The sequence below is a fragment of the Lipotes vexillifer genome, unplaced genomic scaffold (genome assembly GCF_000442215.2).
Source record: "Lipotes vexillifer unplaced genomic scaffold, Lipotes_vexillifer_v1.1 scaffold21, whole genome shotgun sequence".
Classification (NCBI taxonomy): Eukaryota; Metazoa; Chordata; class Mammalia; order Artiodactyla; family Lipotidae; genus Lipotes; species Lipotes vexillifer.
The window spans coordinates 473,122-491,245 of record NW_006774065.1 but is presented as its reverse complement, the minus strand read 5'-3'; the positions used below and the strand labels follow the sequence as shown (position 1 = coordinate 491,245).

Below are 18,124 nucleotides of genomic sequence, written 5' to 3'. Positions count from 1 at the left end.
TCACGGGGACAAAGATGGCGGGCTTCGCTGGGGGCCTGGCCAGGGCAGAGGTTGCCGCAGGAGGAGTTGGTGGAGGGGCAGGAGTCTCGGCCAGCCCGCTGGGCACTGGGCTCTGGCCCCTGGCCCCGGGCGGAGCTGGTGGCAGATGCGCTGGGGATGACCCTGCACCGGCCTCTGCCAGCTCGTCCGCTGGGGTCTCCTCGGGTCCAGACTCCGCTGAGGACTCAGACTCCTCCTGTTCTGCCTCCTGGTGGTGGCGCTTCCGGCGGGCCCCGCTGAGGCTGCTGATCTTCTCCAGACCCTGGGCTGCCACGCTGTCGGGCTTCCTGCCGGGAGAGCCAGAAGTCAGACCCTAGGACGGGCCAGTCAACCTGAGGCAGCTCTGGGTTGCTGCAGGCTCCTCAGAGGCCAGGAAGCAAAGGCCACGCCCCTTCCTGCCGCAGGGCCTTTGCACCCGCTGCCCATGCTCCCTGAAGACACCTGCTCCCTTACCTGATTCCAAGGACGCCTCTCAGGAAGACTTTCCCTTACCGTGTAGCCTCAATCACCTCCCCCACCCGCCTCCATTCCCTTCTACCTGCCCTCTTCTGCTTAGGGCTCACCAGCACTAAATATATATGTATCCACTGGATCACTGCCCATCTCCCCACCATTAGAATGTGAGTTTCTTAAGCGAAGAAATTTAATTTTTGGGCACTGCTCTATTCCTAGGGCCCACAGGAGAGCCTGAGATGCAGTTTGCACTTGATAAGCAGTCGTTAAATGCACAAGGCTTAACAGGTCAGTACTGGAAATGAGCAGAGAGGGCCAAGTGTGAGAGCAGTGGGCAGGGGCCTGGGCTGGGGGGAGCACACGGGCCCCATCTAACGCCGGCTGCTCTGTGGGAAGGCCAGCTGGTGGGGCCACATCATCCAACTGGTCAAGACCAGGGGGGGACCCTGGATTTTAATGTGAAATCTCCTAATTCTTAAATGTTGACTGTTGAATAGTGTCTCCCCAAAATTCATGGCCACCCAGATGCTCAGAGTGTGACCTTATTTGGAAACAGGGTCTTCAGGATGTCATTAAGATGAGGTCATACTAGATTAGGATGGGCCCTAAATCCAGTAACTGGTGTCCTTATAAGAAAACAGAGACCCAGGGGACTTCCTTGGTGGTCCAGTGGTTAAGACTCCATGCTCCCAATGCAGGGGGCATGGGTTCAATCTCTGGTCGGGGAACTAGGATCCCGCATGCTGCGTGGCCAGAAAAAAAAAAGAAAAAAGAAAACAGAGACCCAGACACAGACAGAAGGCCATGGAAGACACACAGAGGATGCCACGTGACGATGAGGCAGAGACTGCGGTGACATGTTTACCAGCCACGGAGAGCCCAGGATGGCTGGCACCACCAGAAGCTGGGGGAGAGGCTGGAACAGATTCTCTGGCCTCCAGCAGGAACCAACCCCACCAACACCTTGACTTTGGACGTCTGGCGGTCAGGACCACAAGAATAAATTCCTCTTGTTTCAAGGTCCCCAGTTTGTGGTGACCTGTTACTGCAGCCCTAGGAGACTCATACATGTTCAAAAGATCCAAATGTCTAACGATGATACATGAACCAAACAAAACCTGCTAATGGGCTAAATCAAATCCTTGACCTCCTTGATGACAACTTCTAGCCCACTCGTCCCTGCAAAAGCTGGAAGGACCTATAAGGCAGGACTCAGCGTTGCAGGAAAACGCCAGCATCCTGGAGTAAGAACTTTGCCATCCTGTGCACTGTAGGATATTTTGCATTATCTGAGGCTTCTACCCGTTTGAGGCATTTTAGCACACGCATCATTGCAAATGTATTTTCTCATAACCCCAGAAGACGCCATGACCCTTGAGCCCCCCTGGGAGCCCTGGCGGGAAGGACAGGCTTCAGGAAGGAGCCAGCCGACTCACTCTTTGGTGCGGTACATGCGGTCCCCAGTGCCCAGTTTGGACGTGGTGTAAAACAGTTTCATCTCAGCTTCTGAAACCTGGACTTCGCTCAATTTCTGGAGCATGTCTGCTCGCTGGGGAAGGAAATGAGTGTGTTACACATTTGGCATCATGATCCCCTCTTCAGAAGGGAAGCTGAGACTCTAAATAAAATTCCAGCATCACTAACACCTACAGTCTTTTTTAAACCAAAGGTCGAACTGCAATTACCATCCTTCATGGAGTTCTTAACGCCAACAGACGCGTGAGCTTAGGGTGGCTTTCTGCCCCCTTACAGAGTCTGGGGTTGGATAAACAAGGCTCTCTTTGCACCACGGTGTGTCGTAAGGGAAGATCATCGACTATCCAGATGCCCATCCACGGGAGATGGAATAAATAAAGTAGGGCCCATTTGTATAATGCAAGACTTCCTGGCAGTTAGTACAAGGGAAGAACAGCTGTGTGTGTGACAGGAAGTGGTCCCCACTCTGCTCTGAATAAAGCAGTGAGCGGGGGCGGGTCCAGTTGGTTCCTTTCCCCTGGGTGAGCAATTCATGAGTGTTTGTTTTGTTATTCTTGAAATTACACAGATATAATTTTATATCTGCTTTTATACGTGTTCGTGTATATATATATATATATATATATACATATATATATATATACATACACACACACACACACACATTTCATAATCGATAAAAAACAACATACAGAACAGCAAGAAAAGATGCTCACAGCATTTAAAATAGGACACACTCACAGGACAGTGAGCCTCCCCTGCATGAAGGGCTCCAGGGACCAAGCGTCAGAGATGCTAACGGGAGGCCTGTGTGTCCCCTGGTGGACACAGCACGCCGTGTGGTCACCTTGCCAGAAAGACTAACGAGAGAGAATCTCCTGAAGCCTCTAGATCAGGGTTTCTCAGCCTTCACACTACTGGCATTTGGGGCCAGATAATTTTTTGATGTTATGAGCACTGCAGGCTGTTTAACAGCATCCCAGACCTCTACCCCCCAGATGCCAGTAGCGTCCCCCAAATCGTCACAACCCCAGATATGTCCAGATTTGGCTAAATGTTCCCGGAGGTGGGGGGCAAAACTGTCCCAGTTGAGAGTCACTGCCCCAGACCCAAATATCAATTTATAGGAAATTCGGAGGGTGGAAGACCATGTTTATATCAGAGATAAAAAGTTTTTAATCCAGACAGTGGGAAAGTCTCTGAGACAAACAAACCAATCTCTGCAACAAATATAAGGGGGAAAGAAAAGAGATGCGGGTGGAGAGCATCTATGAAACAATTAGAAATTTGACTGTTTACTGGATATCTAATGGTATTTTGAAAAAATTCAGACATGCTAATGGCACTGTGGTAATTTGAAACGGTCCTTATTTTAGAGATGCAAACTGAAATATTCAGGGATATGTATATGGTTGAATGGTGGCCCTCCGAAAACATATATCCATGTCCCAGAATGGGATCTTATTCAGAAAAAGGGCCTTTTTAAGTTAAGGGTAATTAGCTTAAGGATCTCAAGATGAAATCCTGAATTATCCAGGTGAGTCCTAAATTCAAAGATGAGTGTCCTTGGGACTTGCCTGGCGGTCCAGTGGTTAAGACCCTGCGCTTCCACTGCAGGCGGCACAGGTTCCATCCCTGGTCAGGAACTAAGATCCTGCATGCCACGTGGTGCAGCCAAAACATTTTTTTAAAAAAAGAAAAATAGGGGCTTCCCTGGTGGCGCAATGGTCGAGAGTCCGCCTGCCGATGCGGGGGACGCATGTTCGTGTCCCGGTCCGGGAAGATCCCACATGCCGCGGAGCGGCTGGGCCCGTGAGCCATGGCTGCTGAGCCTGCGCATCCGGAGCCTTTGCTCCGCAACGGGAGAGGCCACAGCAGTGAGAGGCCCGCGTACCGCAAAAAACAAAACAAAACAAAACAGAAAAACAAACAAACAAAAAAGAAAAAGAAAAAGACAAGTGTCCTTATGAGAGATACACAGAGGAGGGACACACAGGGGGAGCATCCCACATAAAGACAGAGGCAGAGACTGGAGCAATGTGGCCACGAGCCGAGGAAACCTGGAGCCACAGGAGCTGGAAGAGGCCAGGTAGGACTGTCCCCTGGAAAGTTCAGAAGGGACACGGCCCTGCTGACACCTCGATTTCAGACTTCTGGCTTCTGGATCACTGAGAGAACACATTTCCATTGTTTTAAGCCACCCAGTTTGTGGCCACTTGTCAAGGCAGCCACAGAAACTAGTACAGATTGATGCTGCCTGGGCTCTGACACAGGGGGTGGGAAAGTGACCGGCTGTGGAGACGACCAAGGTTGACCATGAGCCTGACAACTGTTGGAGCTGGTGACAGGCACACTGGAGTCCATGACACTGTTGTCTCTACCTTTATATATGTTTGAATTTCTCGTTACAAAATTTTCTCCTTAAAAAAAAATTAAGCAAAAAAGGTTAAAATTCTCCAGAATGAAGTTAAAAAATAAACAACAAAATGAATGAGGGGGGAGAATAAAAAGTGAGCACGTTGATCGACCAACTCCTGGTTCAACAAACACGTGGCCTCCACAAAGCTGGACCTGTCCCAGACTGACAGATACCCAAGTAGCACATCCCCCAAGGACTGGAAAGGTTCTGGATCTGTGTGTCCCGTACGGGGCACTAGTCACACGTGGCTATTTGCATTTAAGTTAATTAAAACCAAATCACATTAAAAATCCAACTCCTCGGCCACACTGGCCACATCTCAAGCGCTCAACAGCCACGTGTGGCTGGTGACCACTGTACTGGACATTGCAGACACAGAACTTGCCCCTCCTTCTGGAAAGTTCTATCCGACAGTCCCGGCCACAGGGATCACGTCGGGGGCCACAGACGCCCCGACCCACCCCTTGCCGTGCAGACAGCGCGTGCGCACACCTGGCGTTTCTTCTCCTTCTGCTCTAAGATTCTCTGCAGCATCTTCCGCTCCCTCTTGGTCAGGGGTTTCTTCTCCTTCTTGGACAGGGGAGGGGCTTTGGCCTTCTTTTTCTTGCCAGGCAGGACGAGCGCGTTGCTTGCATCGACTCCTTTCAACGTGTCCTTATCTGAAAAGACACGCTCGCCTGACCCACGGTCCTGGAGGATGGAAAGTGCGGACGCCTGCGAGTCTCAGGATGCTGCGTTAACGCCGTTTTCCTCCGGGCTGACCCTCCTGCCCACAGTGAGAGCCACCCGAGCACCCGCATAGGAACGGGGGCGCACGCCCGTCACACCTTCATTCCACCGGTCCACCCAGCACCTGCCACGGGTCAGCCGTCCTCGCGTTGCGGGCAGAGGGATGGGGGCGCAGCAAGGAGGGAACAGGCTGCAACCGCGCCTCCCTCCCAGCGGGGCCATCTTTACGGTAAACCATCTTTACAATAACTCTGAAAGACCCTCTCTCACACGTGTACAGTGGCCTGAGTACCAAGCTTGCGTCACATCTATTTTTAAATGGTGGAGTCTGGGACATCCCTGGTGGTCCAGTGGTTAGGACTCCACGCTTCCACCACCAGGGGCACGGGTTCAATCCCTGGTCAGGGAACTAAGATCCCAAAAGCCGTGTGGCGTGGCCAAAAAAAAAAGTCGGAGTTTGAAAGTATACGTTTCAGACCAAAATCCAGCTCCCTTATCACTCTTCAACTCAAACCTACTGTAGCACCATGGGGATGAGGGGGCTTGGGGAGCACCTATTTCTGCCTGACACCCAACGCTGGAGTCCCCGTACAGGCAGTGTCTGACTTTTACTAACTGCTCAGGCTTTGTACATCTTTATGACATTACCGAGTGTAGGAGAGGTTGTGTGCTCCTCAGTAAGAAGAATGAGACTATTTTAAGCAATGCAAGCCATCCATTCTGCAGTTCTCAAACAAATTAAAAGCAGGGGGAGAAAAAGAAAAGAGTGTATAGCAGCATTTTCCAAAGGCTCCAAATCGTGTGACGTGGTGACAGCTAAACGAGTGTGTGCTTGTACGCACTTGTGTTTCAAAATCTCTCGGTTTTAATTTCTAATACGGTAAATATCGACAGACACAACCCACACTAACAAAAGCACTTTGGGGTCCTCAATTTTTAGGAATGTACAAGGGTTCTTGGTGCAAAAAATTTGAGAACCACTGTGCTATAGAAAAAAAGGGGGCGGGGGAGATGCGCTAAAAACAAAAATAAGAAGAAGGGTGATATTGGATCGGGGAAAGCTCTTTGAAGAAGGTAACCTGCTTTATATTCTTGTAAGATCCCTCTGGCCCCTGAGAAAGGTGGAGATAGACAGAGATGTCTTGTTCTGGGGTGAGAAACAACTTTCCCCAAATCTTTCAGTCTACGAGACCTCGGGTCCCTCTGCTCTCACCCAACTGTCAGTCCAGGGGTCTTCTGCCCTCTTAGAGGGGCCATCTCACTTCCTGAGTTGTCACTGCTGTTACAATGGATGACGCCCATCACAGGACAATGTCACATCTCTACAGCTTGTCTTTACTTTTCAAAGCATTCTCGTTTCAGTCCCAAACATTCTCCCAAAATACCACCTCCATGACTCTGAGAGCAGGTAGGATGACTGTTACTGCTGGACCCATTTGACAGCGGAGAACACTGAGGCACAGAGATGCCAGGCGATTTGCTTCAACTCCCAGCCTATCCCTGCAACTTCCGAGGCGGGAATTCGGACTCCAGATTCCCACTCTGACAATCTTTCCTATAACCCCACTGCCTTCCGGGTCCAAGAGGAGAGTGTGGAAGAGGCTGATTAGCGGGTCGAGGGAAGCAGGCTTCCCCAGCGGCCCCGGCTCTCTCTCCCTCCATCCACCTCCTGAATCTAGACTCACTCTTCCCTAACACCTAAATCGGCTTGGCCCTCAGGGATCCTATACAAGCAGCTGGATGAGTCCAACTTTGGAATGTGTTCAGTCTCAGGGGCCTGCAAGACAGCTGAACCCACTCAATCACTTCAGCCCAACTCTCCCCCGAAACTGGACCCATCATGGTCGCCGATGGCCTCCCCAGTGTTACATCCACGGTCCTTTCTCTCCCTGCCTGATCCCACGGCCACATCTGACACAGACAGCAGGTCTTCCTCTTGGTCCCCGGACAACCACACTCTCCCAGGGTTCTCTTCCCACCTCACTGGACCGGACTTATTGCCTCAGCGAGCCAGTCTGGTCTTCAGACTTCAATTAAATATCATCTATACACAGATGATTCCAAACTGCTATCTCGCCTGGACTTGCCTCTCTCAAGAGTCCGATTCAGCAGCTGCCTGCTGACCCTTCTACTTGGATATCTGACAGGCCCCCCAAACCACTCATATCCAAAGCCAAGCTCCTGGCCTCCCCGCAAGCTGCCCATGCCTGCTTTCTCCAGCCTCCAGCCGCACGCCTGGGATTTGTTCTTGACGTGTCCTTTGCTCTTGCGCACAGCCAGAACTAAGCTCCATCTTCCAAATACATCCTGAATCCAACCACCTCTCACCACCTCTACTGCTGCCTCCCTGGTCCAAGCATCAACTCCTGCTAGAGTCGATGTACTCAGCAGCCTCCTATCAGATCGCCCAGATTCTCTGCCCTCTACTGCTTTTCCTCAACACAGCAAAGTGATGCTGTTAAAACCTAAGCCCTGGGCTTCCCTGGTGGCGCAGTGGTTGAGAATCCGCCTGCCAATGCAGGGGACATGGGTTCGATCTCTGGTCAGGGAAGATCCCACATGCTGCGGAGCAACTAAGTCCGTGCGCCACAACTACCGAGTCTGTGCTCTAGAGCCCACGAGCCACAACTACTGAGCCCGCGTGCTGCAACTACTGAAGCCCACACGCCTAGAGACCGTGCTTTGCAACAAGAGAAGCCACCACAATGAGAAGCCAGCGCACCACAACGAAGAGTAGCCCCTGCTCGCCACAACTAGAGAAAGCCTGTTGGCAGCAACGAAGACCCAACGCAGCCAAAAATAAGTAAATAAAATAAATTTATTAAAAAACAAAAACAAAAAAACCCTAAGCCCATCCTGTGTCCCTCCTCTGCTCTCAACTCTGCAGGGCCACCATCCTCACCATGACCTACCAGGCCCTAGAAGATCCTGCCCCCATTTTATTTTATTTTTTTCTGCCTGCATTTTAAATTTCATCTCCACTCAGCCATTCTGACTGCCTTCAGGTCTTAAAAAAGGATTCAACGCTTTCTCAATAGGGCCTTCCCCGCCGCCCCCACCCCCCCTGCCATGAAACACTGCAACCTGTCTAAACACCTCTTGTGCTTTATCTCTTTAGTATGAATGTATGCAAAACGTTCTATGTATTTTGTGTTTATCTTTGCTTGTCTCTTCCCAGAAGCTCTGCAGGGCAGGGAGTTTTTCCCTTAATCTCCTCTTGTTACTCTCCTAGAATAGTGCCTGGCACATAGCAGCCATTCCTAACAAAACGGAGGCATCTGGGCAGAAATGTTAAGCAGCCTGGAGCTAAGCAGACAGGTCTGGGCTGAAAAATACAAACTTAGGGGTCGCTGGTAGGGAGGTTATAATCGAAGCCATCAGAATGGATGGAATTACCTTGTAATTCCTTGCCCAGACTCCCCCTATAGCTATACTTGGGCTGGACCCCACTGGAAAAAAACTCCAGGTATTGTTCCAAATTCAGTTAAAACGAAACTGTCACTATTCCCCCTTCCTTTGTACCATCTGGGAGGGGGGTGTCTCTCCGTGTCGCCCGCTTGAGTCGCGGAGGCAGGGCATAGGCCGGGAGCCCTTCGGCCCCCATTGGGCAGCCGTGGCCCCGAGGCCCTCGTTGGTCCCTCCCCCGAATCCCAGCCCTAGTCCGGGGGCGCCTTACTTACCCTCCAGTTCCAGCCGCACAGGGGGCGGCTCGGGAGGGCCCTTCGAAGGGCCGGGGGCCGCCTGCTGACGCCCCTTGATGTTGTACCTTCGGCGCAGCTTCCCCATGGCGCCCGGCTCCTGTTCTGCTCCCGCGGGTCCTGCGACCAGCACACTACGAAGCCCAACCCACGTGGGTTCCCACCGGGCGTTCCGGCCGGAAAATTTCCGGGCTGCGCTCTCGCGAGAGCTGAACCTAACGGAATCCCTGGGGGCGGGGCTGGAGGCGGGCCACGCTGAAAGCCAGGGCCGGGCGGCGGCGGAGGCGGGACCAAGTTAGAGGAGGGGGCGGGGCTGCGGAGGACTCAGTTTAAGCCCCGGACTGTTCTCACAGAGGTTTGGTCTGAGTCTCTGAACACTAATATTAATTTGGCTATTTGGGAATGGGAGTGTTCTGTCACCTTTAAAAATATTACCCTGCCCCAATACAATCTTCTTCCTTCTCTTTTTTGCTTATCTGCATTTTTTGATATTCCTACGAGAAACAGTTGTGTAATAAAAAGGCCCTAAATATTTCCATTACAGTGACAGGTAGAACTAAAAGAAGGCATCTGTTAGACAACTTTGAATTCTCATGACCACATCTCATTGTCTGTAGCGCACTGGGAAATAATGTATTTTCTGAATCCTGTATCTTGCAACTAGAACATCTATATTGTGTCTCCATTTTTCTGTTAAAAGCATTAATTGGTTAAGGGCAAACATTTAAATTATATCACAAAAAAAGTGAAGGCACTAGGCGTTATTTTAGAGTTTTAGAAAGGATAAAGTTATTTTTAAGACTTATTTGGGGCTTCCGTGGTGGTGCAGTGGTTGAGAGTCTGCCTGTCGATACAGGGGACACGGGTTCGTGCCTTGGTCCGGGAAGATCCCACATGCCGCGGAGCGGTTGGGCCCGTGAGCCAATGCAGAGCAAGATATGCTGCAGAGCAGGTAAGCAATAAATTGTTGTTGATTGGAATGAATGAATGAATGAAGAGTGTGGTTAATTTGAATGAGTTCCCCTCTTCCCCCCAAAAGCAAAAACAAACCCCCCTTTTGTTGCGATCATCCATTTACAATGCTTGGTTTCAGTTTATTTATCTCTTGTAAAAAATAAAATACAGTGTGTGTGTGTGTGTGTGTGTGTGTGTGTGTGTGTGTGAGAAAAAAAAAGCCCCCACGAATACACAGGTGGTGCGTGAGAGGATTTAGATAGTATACATATGAACATGCTTTTAATGAATTAAAAAGGATTTGGGGGGAAAAAGTTATAATGAGCAAATCAGACCTGTGTTTTCATGGGTTTTATTGCTTAGGATGATAGTGATCTACAGTTTCTTCTTTAAATATGTTTATTTAAGTAAATAAAACATGTGTTCATCTTCAAAATATTAGGTAGGTAATAGAACATTCTCTTATATTTTCTTCTAAAATATTATATACCAAAGTATTATCTCCAGAAGTTATAAAGAACACTCTCTAAAGCAAAAGGTGAAAAGGCAAATACACAACAGCATGGATCTCATTAATATAATGTTGAACAAAAGAAGCCAATCACAAAAGATCATACTTTATGATCCAATTCACATAAAGTTCAAAAACAGGCAAAATGAATCCCCTAAATTTTGGAGGGGGCGTAGTGAATGGGAGAGGGCAAAGGGAGCCGTTTTGCAAAGCTGGTAATGTTCCTTTTCTCAACCTGGGTGCTGGTCACCTTGTGTGTCATTTAAATTCATGGAGAGGCACCTTATGATTTGTGTATTTTTCTGTTGGTATGCTATACTTCAATATAAAAAAAAGTTTCCTTTAAAAAAAAGAAGAAATATAAGGCCAGTGAATATATGAAAACCTCACCAGGAATCTAGAAAAATGTAAGTTCAAAAAGAGGCAATTTTTCACTCTTTGGGTTGACAAAAGGTAAGTTTAATTTTCCTGGTGGTCTCAAAAAATGTCTGGTTAGACATGGTTTGATTTAGGATGCAAACAAGGCTCCTCACTGTTGTGGCCTCTCCCGTTGCAGAGCACAGGCTCCGGACTCACAGGCCCAGCGACCATGGCTCACGGGCCCAGCTGCTCCGCGGCATGTGGGGTCTTCCCAGACTGGGGCACGAACCCGTGGCCACTGCATCGGCGGGCGGACTCTCAACCACTGCGCCACCAGGGAAGCCACCCTGCTTTTATTTTTTATGTCATTTACTTATTGAGGAAACTGGGTCATTTATCGTGTTGAATGCTCCACATTCTGGCTTTAGCTGATTGCTTCTGCTGCTTCTAATTTTTTTCCTCCATCCCCCATATTTCCTGTAAACTGTTGGTTATATGTGGAGGCCACATCAAGTTTGGGTCCAAAGTGTTTGGCAAGAATCCATCATAGGTGGCGCTGGTACTTCTGCCACTAAGACTGGCGGGTCCAGGTCCTGACCACCTGGCGCCTCCTTTTTTAAGTTCCCCACCGACCCTGCCACCTTTTGGTTTTAGTGTCTTGATGATCGTGGCCTGGACCCGTCATTTCATTAAGGAGTGCAAACGGATTTTCTAATTTCTAATTTTCTAATCTCTTTCACTCCCTCCTCATTTACTAGCGGGACTTTCCTAAAAGGAACTTTCGGTCCTCGACTATTTTGTGACTCTGAAATAGAGTTCTTTGAAGAAGGGCAGGAGGGATGCTTAATGCTTTTCTTTTAAACATTTCAGAATGAACGAATAAGCTCGTGCCCATGCCATCGGCAACGGTGGCCAATTTTGGGGTGTCATTATAAATTCAGCGATATATAAAATGTTTACAGTTCATATTTTCCAATCAATTGCACTCATTGTCCTTGTTGGGGCTGTTTCCACTTTTACAAGCTTGGGTTGCTTTTTATAGAAAAGTTAAAAATTATTTTTAAAAAAAGAAAAGGTTAAAGCCCCACCAGGTCAGGGAAGACTTCCGGGGGGTGGGGGCGGGGAGATCATCAACCTCACAGCCGCCTCTCGCGCTCCGGTCAGGTCGCCGGCGGGTCCCGCGTCCGGGGGCGGGGCGCAGCGTGGGCAGGGCCTTCGAGCCTGTGCGCGCGGGGCGGGGCAGGTGGCGCGGCAGCGGCGGCGGCGGCGCGGGCAGGGGTGCGGTGCTCTGCCACCGAGCGCGCCAACGCGGTCCCCGCCGGAGCCGCGGCGTCCCACCGTGCGGCTCTCACCCTTCTCCCGGACCCCGCATCCCACCGGCCCCAGGATGGGTGCGCGCGCTTCGGGCGGACCCCAGGCCCAGGCTGGGTTCCTGCTGCTGCTGCTGCTGCTCGGGCTGCTGGCCCCGGGCGTGCAAGGGGCACGGGGCCGCGGCGGCACCGAGAAGAACAGCTATCGCCGCACGGTCAACACCTTCTCGCAGAGCGTCAGCAGCCTGTTCGGCGAGGACAACGTGCGCGCAGCTCAGAAGGTGGGTGCCGCGCCCGCGCCCGCGGTCACCTTGCCGCAGCCGCCGCGCACCCGGGGCCCGCCTGGGCCGTGCGCGGCCTCCTGGGCTGCAGGCCGGCCGGGGCGCGGGAAGAGGGGGGCCCGGGTCTGGGGCGGGGGAGCCCGGTCTGAGCCCCGGGGCCTTCCGCCTGCCGCCCAGGCCCTGCCCGGCCAGCGTCGGGTCTGGGGGCCGGTTCCGGCGCAGGGCCTCGGTGCGCCCTCTGTGCCATGCGGTACTTCTCCTTGGACCTTGCCCCCGGGGGAGCGCGCCCCGGGCCTCCTCTGGGCGGCGCTGACGCCGGCCGCGCCTCTCATTCATTCATTCAACACGTTTGAATGAGCGCCTACTGTGAGCCAGGCACCGGGGCGGGGTGGGGGCGGGGGGGCGCCCTGCCAGCCAGCGCCCGCGCCCTCTCCCCACGCTGCTGCGCTCTCCCCAGCAACCCCGAATTTCCCGTAACCTTGCACCCGACCCACTTCCCCTGAGCACCTGAGACCCTCCTGCTTTGAAGATATTTAGGCTTTTTACTGTTTATTTTTTAAATTAGTTTTTAAGAATGGGAGTAATGCAGTCTGCTCTGTTGCTTTGGCAACCTGGCACCGTAACAACCCTTTTAAGCACCTACTGTGTGCTGGGCCTTTCACTTGGAGCGTTTTGTTTACTTTGGAGCTGTTGAGGAGCCTCAGACCCCTGGGGATGGTGTTGAGCGCTCCGGAGAAGCGCAGGGAGTTCTTTCTCCCTTCTCTGCCCTCGGTAGCCGGGTGAGCCATTCGGGGTAAAGTCCACCGGGAAAGGGGAAGTGAATAGGGGGACAGTTATCTGTGGTCAGGCGGTTCCTTGAGTACAGCCCTTACTGCTCGTCCTCTTAATTCGTTTGCTCTGCGCCAGTCCTGGGGTTTTGGAGCGGAGAGAAGTTTGGGTTTAAGTTCCAGCTTTTACTGGATGGCTTTGGGCAAGTGGCTTCACTTCTTTGAGCCTCCGTTTCTTTATTCCTTAAATGGGGCTAATGATAATATCCTCTTGGTTATGAGTTTGTAATTATGAATCGTTGGTACCTTCTTGGCACAGAGTAATGGCAGAATCAGTGTGAGCTACTGTTGTTAGTTAATATCCTGGCCAAGGAGCAAATCAACATTGCAAAGCCCCACTGAAAGGGCTTTCAGGGTTTAAAAAAAGTTTTCTGGTGCTTGAGGTGGAGGGGAAAGAAAAGAACATTAAAGGCCAAATCAGATTGGCTGGATATTCTAACTGGATGAGGTGAAATACAAGTTAATTTGTTGGGAAAACTAACTTCTGACCACCATCTCCTATGGGTGTTCTGAGCCTCCATAGAGGTTGTGGGTTCTGGCGGGATCTCTTTGTAGGTGGCCACAGAGGGAGAAAACAAAAACACCTGAGTGCAGAAAGGTGGCCATCCAGTCTGCCTGAGTGTAGAGGGTGAATCTGCCCTTCCCTCCTGCCATGTGCCTGAGCCATTTGAAGGCAGAAATCATTTCTTTTACAGCAAAAAGAAGTCTGACTTTTTTTGAGGAGGGTAAGCACAAATAACCCATGTCTTGGCCGACGGTCCTATCTGAGAATATAAGGTCTGCGGACGTGAAATACAAAATAGATACTTATGAGTTTAATATGGGTTGGTGCCAATAAGACAGCTGTATTCTGGCAAAGAATCTGAGAATCTCGAGGTCAGAAGTGAAGTTTTGTGCCTTCAGTAGAGATGACAATAATACTAATTTGTTATTTGTTTAGGATGCACCTTTTTTCCTTTTTTTTTTTGGCCAAGCGGCATGCAGGATCTTAGTTCCCCGACCAGGGATTGTACCTGAGCCCCCTGCAGTGGAAGCACAGAGTCTTAACCACTGGACTGCCAGGGAAGTCCCAAAATGCGCCTTTTTAAAAACGATCTAATTGGTTTTATTCAGCAATTCATGAACTGGGCAGCATCCCTTCTAGCAAATAGGTGGTCCAATATTCTAAGTCCTTTTATAGGTAGAGTAACTCACTTAATCCTTAGAACAGGCCTGTGAGGTAGGTACTATTAATGTTTCCATTTTACACATAGGGAAACTGAGGCACAGAGTGGGGAAGTGACTGGCTTCAGGTCAGACTGGGTGGAAGAGCCAGAATTTGAACCAGGCACAGTGGGTCTGGGGACCACACTGGTACCTTCACTGGTCTTCCAGCATCATGACCCTTCCTGATTCCCCTGATCATTGTGGCATCTAGAATGAGGCTGCCCCAATACTTCCTGCCTAGTGTAGCCTAGACCGGCCAGGCTTGGGGGAGATTGTTTTGTTAATCTTAATTAAAAGAAACTGGATCTGCTGGCGACCGTAGTTTTCAGCGAGCCAGACCTGCTTAGTGGGTTGTGAAGTTTGAGGGCGTTTAATGAAACACTCCATGTTCTATCTAGGACTTGTCTAAAATTAACCCCTGACCTTCTTCTGGTTTGGAGCATGGGCCTTGCTCTCCAACAGACATGGGTTCGAATCCCAGCTCTGCGTCTCACTAGCTCTGTGACCTTGGGCCGGTTGCTTGACCTCTGTGTGTCTCATTTGTGCAAAGGAGGTAAATTGGAGGGTTGAATGTGATTAGTCAGGTTGTACAATACCGGGCACTTAATAAACATTTAGTAAATGGTAGAAGATATTTATATAAGAAGGATTCGCCTGGTGTAATTTAGTGTAAGGAAGCACCGTCATTCAACCTACTCTTGATGGCTAGTGTTTCATTAGTTTCCTGTCTTTTGCCACGTGAATCCTGGCTGCAGTCAAGGCCCTCCTATATAAATTTTTTGGAGCGCGCTTAGACAAGTTCATCTGTAAATTGTTAGAAATGTCATTGCTGAGCCAAAGGATCTGTGCGTTTTAAAATTTTTAATTGAAATATAATTGGTGCACTTTTCTGTATAAGTTATACAACATAATGAATTGTCACACACCAAACACGCCCATGTGACCAGCATGTAGATCTAGAAAAGTATGGTCGAAATCCCCCTGCCCCAAGACCACCCCTCTCCTGACTCTGACAGCATAAATTAGTTTTGATTGCCGTGTCCTTTTTGCACAGTTCCAGTTCATGAACTTTTGTAGTACTGAGAGATATTACTGAATTGCTTTCCAGTTATACTCCCATCATACGTGTGAGGGCTGGTTCCCAAACCCTCTCCAACGAAGTGTCAGTAAACTTTTTGGTTTTATTATTTTACTGTGAGATAGATAGTCTGTTCACTTATCCAGAATCCATTGGCGTCTTCTTTTCTGGGAACTGCTTTTTGTTTTCCTTTGCCATTATTAAACGGTTTGTCTTTTTTTTTTTTTAAGAGGCTTACATTCTTTTGCTTTGTAAGAAAATATTTTGAGCAGAGTAACTTTGACACTTTCCAGTCTTTTTATTTTCCCACCAACATTCTAACAGCTTTATTGAGGGGTAATCGACATAGACTACACATATTTCAAGTGGGACAAAAGTGTACACGTTGGTAAATTTTGCCATATGGATATACCCCTGAAAACATCACCACAATCAAAATAATATTTCCTTTTTATTTTGAAAAGCTGAAAGAATTGAATAAGGAACAACTAGAAACTCCACCTGGGTTCACCATTTTCCCCCCCAAACTGTTTCTTTTTCACTACAAGCACACACATACACACACTTTTTTTGAAAGTAAATTGCAGACATCATGACACTTTCTCCTACAAAACCCCTCCACCCCAAAACTTAAATTTAGTACAATAATATTTTGTAATATACAGCCCATATTTGCATTTCCTTTATAGCCTTTATAAAAAAAGCCAGCACCCAATCAACGATTGCTCATCTCATTTGGTTTTCATGTCTCTTTAGTTCCCTTTAGTCTGTCAAAGTCCCTTCACCCATTTGGGGGTAAGGGAGGCTTTTATGACATTGACATTTATGTCTTTTTTTTTTAATAGCTTTATGGAGCTGTAATTCAGATACTATACAATTCATTCATTGAAAGTTCAGTGATTTTTATGATATTCACAGGGCTGTGCAACCATCACCACAATCAAGTTTAGAACATTTTCATCCCCCCTCCAAAGAAACCCTATATTCATTAGCAGTCACCCCACCTTCCCCAGCCCCTGACAACCCATCATCTTCTTTGTCTTTATGGATTTGCCTATTCTGCGCATTTCCTACAAATGGAATCATACAGTGTGGTCTTTTGCATCTGGCTTCTTTCTCACTCAGCATCATGTTTTTAAGGTTCATCCCTTTTGTAACCTGTGTCAGTATTTCATACCTTCTTATGGCTTTTTATTTATCCATTTATCAGTTGATGGTCATTTGGGTTGTTCCCACCTTTTGGATTCTATGAATAGTGCCACTTTGAACATTCATGTGCAAGGTTTTATGCGAATATATGTTTTCTGTATTTTGGAGTGTGTACCTAGGAGTGGAATTGCTGGGTCATACGGCAGCTCTCAACATTTCAAGGAACCTCTGTACAGCTGTACCATTTTACGTTCCCACTAGCAGCGTATGAGGATTCCTTTCTCCCCATCCTCGCCAACACATGTTCTTGTCTTCCCCCCACCCCTTGGATGCATTTTATTTATTTTTTAATTGAAATATAGTTCATTTACAATATTATATTAGTTTCAGGTGTACAACAGTGATTCAATATCTTTTTGGACTATACTTCAGTTATAGTTATTTTAGAATATTGGCTGTATTCCCTGTGCTGTAACTTATGTATTTTATACACAGTAGTCTATACCTCTTAGACCCCTCCCCCTACCTGGCCCCTCCCCCTTCCCCCTCCCCACTGGTAGCTACTAGCTTGTTCTCTGTATCTGTGAGTCTGCTTCTTTTTTGTTATATTCACTGTTGTATTTTTTAGATTCCACATATAACAGCTATCATACAGTATTTGTCTTTCCTTCTTTCTTTCTTTCTTTTTAACTTTTAGCCGCCCGGTGTGCAGGATCTTAGTTCCCGGACCAGGGATCGAACTTGCGCCCCCTGCAGTGGAAGCACGGAGTCTCTCTCTTTTTTTTTTTTTTTGCGGTACGTGGGCCTCTCACTGTTGTGGCCTCTCCCCTTGCAGAGCGCAGGCTCAGCGGCCATGGCTCACGGGCCCAGCCGCTCCACGGCATGTGGGATCTTCCCGGGCCAGGGCACAAACTCATGTCTCCTGCATTGTCAGGCGGACTCTCAACCACTGTGCCACCAGGGGAGCCCTCTTTTTTTTTTTTATAATTAATTTTTATTGGAGTCTAGTTGCTTTACAATGTTGTGCTAGCTTCTACTGCATAGCAAAATGAATCAGCCATACAGATACACGTATCCCCTCCATTTAGGACACTACAGTGCAGTAAGTAGAGTTCCCTGTGCTATACAGTATGTTCCCATCAGTTGTCGGTTTTATAGATAGTATCAATAGTGTGTATGTGTCAGTCCCCGTTCCTCCCACCCCACCCCTTTCCCCCTTGGTATCCATACATTTGTTCTCTACCTCTATGTCTCTGTTTCTGCTTGACGGGAAGCGTGGAGTCTCAACCACTGGACCTCCAGGGAAGCCCCAGTTTTTGTCTTTCTCTGTCTGACTTATTTCACTAAGCATAGTATGCTCCAGGTCCATCCAAGCTGGTGCAAATGGCAAAATTTCATTCTTTTTTATGGCCGAGTAGTATTCTGGGGTATGTGTGTGGGGGTGGTGTGTGTACGTGAACCACATCTTTCTCCATTCACCTGTTGATAGTTGTCTGTGTCTTTTAGTGTAGCCACTTTAGTGGGGCTGACATGGTATCTCCGTGGGGTTGGGACAGGCCAGTTGACTTTGGAATTTTCACGCGATGCGTCTTACCTGATTGCATCCTCAAGGGTTAGATTGAGGAATTACAATT

At 48.9% G+C, this 18,124-nt stretch overlaps 2 protein-coding genes across 2 annotated transcripts in view; one reads left to right on the top strand and one right to left on the bottom strand.

Moving 5' to 3' along the window:
• DHX37 (DEAH-box helicase 37) overlaps positions 1-8,902 on the bottom strand; it is a 31,036-nt gene extending 22,134 nt beyond the window's left edge. Inside the window, exons 1-4 of the mRNA XM_007448738.1 lie at positions 8,797-8,902; positions 4,880-5,046; positions 1,929-2,041; positions 5-326 (exon numbers count right to left, since the gene is read on the bottom strand). Of these exons, the coding sequence (XP_007448800.1) occupies positions 5-326; positions 1,929-2,041; positions 4,880-5,046; positions 8,797-8,902 (708 nt within the window). The remainder of the gene's footprint in view (positions 1-4; positions 327-1,928; positions 2,042-4,879; positions 5,047-8,796) is intronic.
• A 3,017-nt stretch (positions 8,903-11,919) lies between these two features.
• The window catches only part of BRI3BP (BRI3 binding protein), a 17,696-nt gene continuing 11,491 nt past the window's right edge, over positions 11,920-18,124 (top strand). The window contains exon 1 of the mRNA XM_007448647.1: positions 11,920-12,230. Within this exon, the coding sequence (XP_007448709.1) occupies positions 12,027-12,230 (204 nt within the window). The 5' untranslated portion in view covers positions 11,920-12,026. The remainder of the gene's footprint in view (positions 12,231-18,124) is intronic.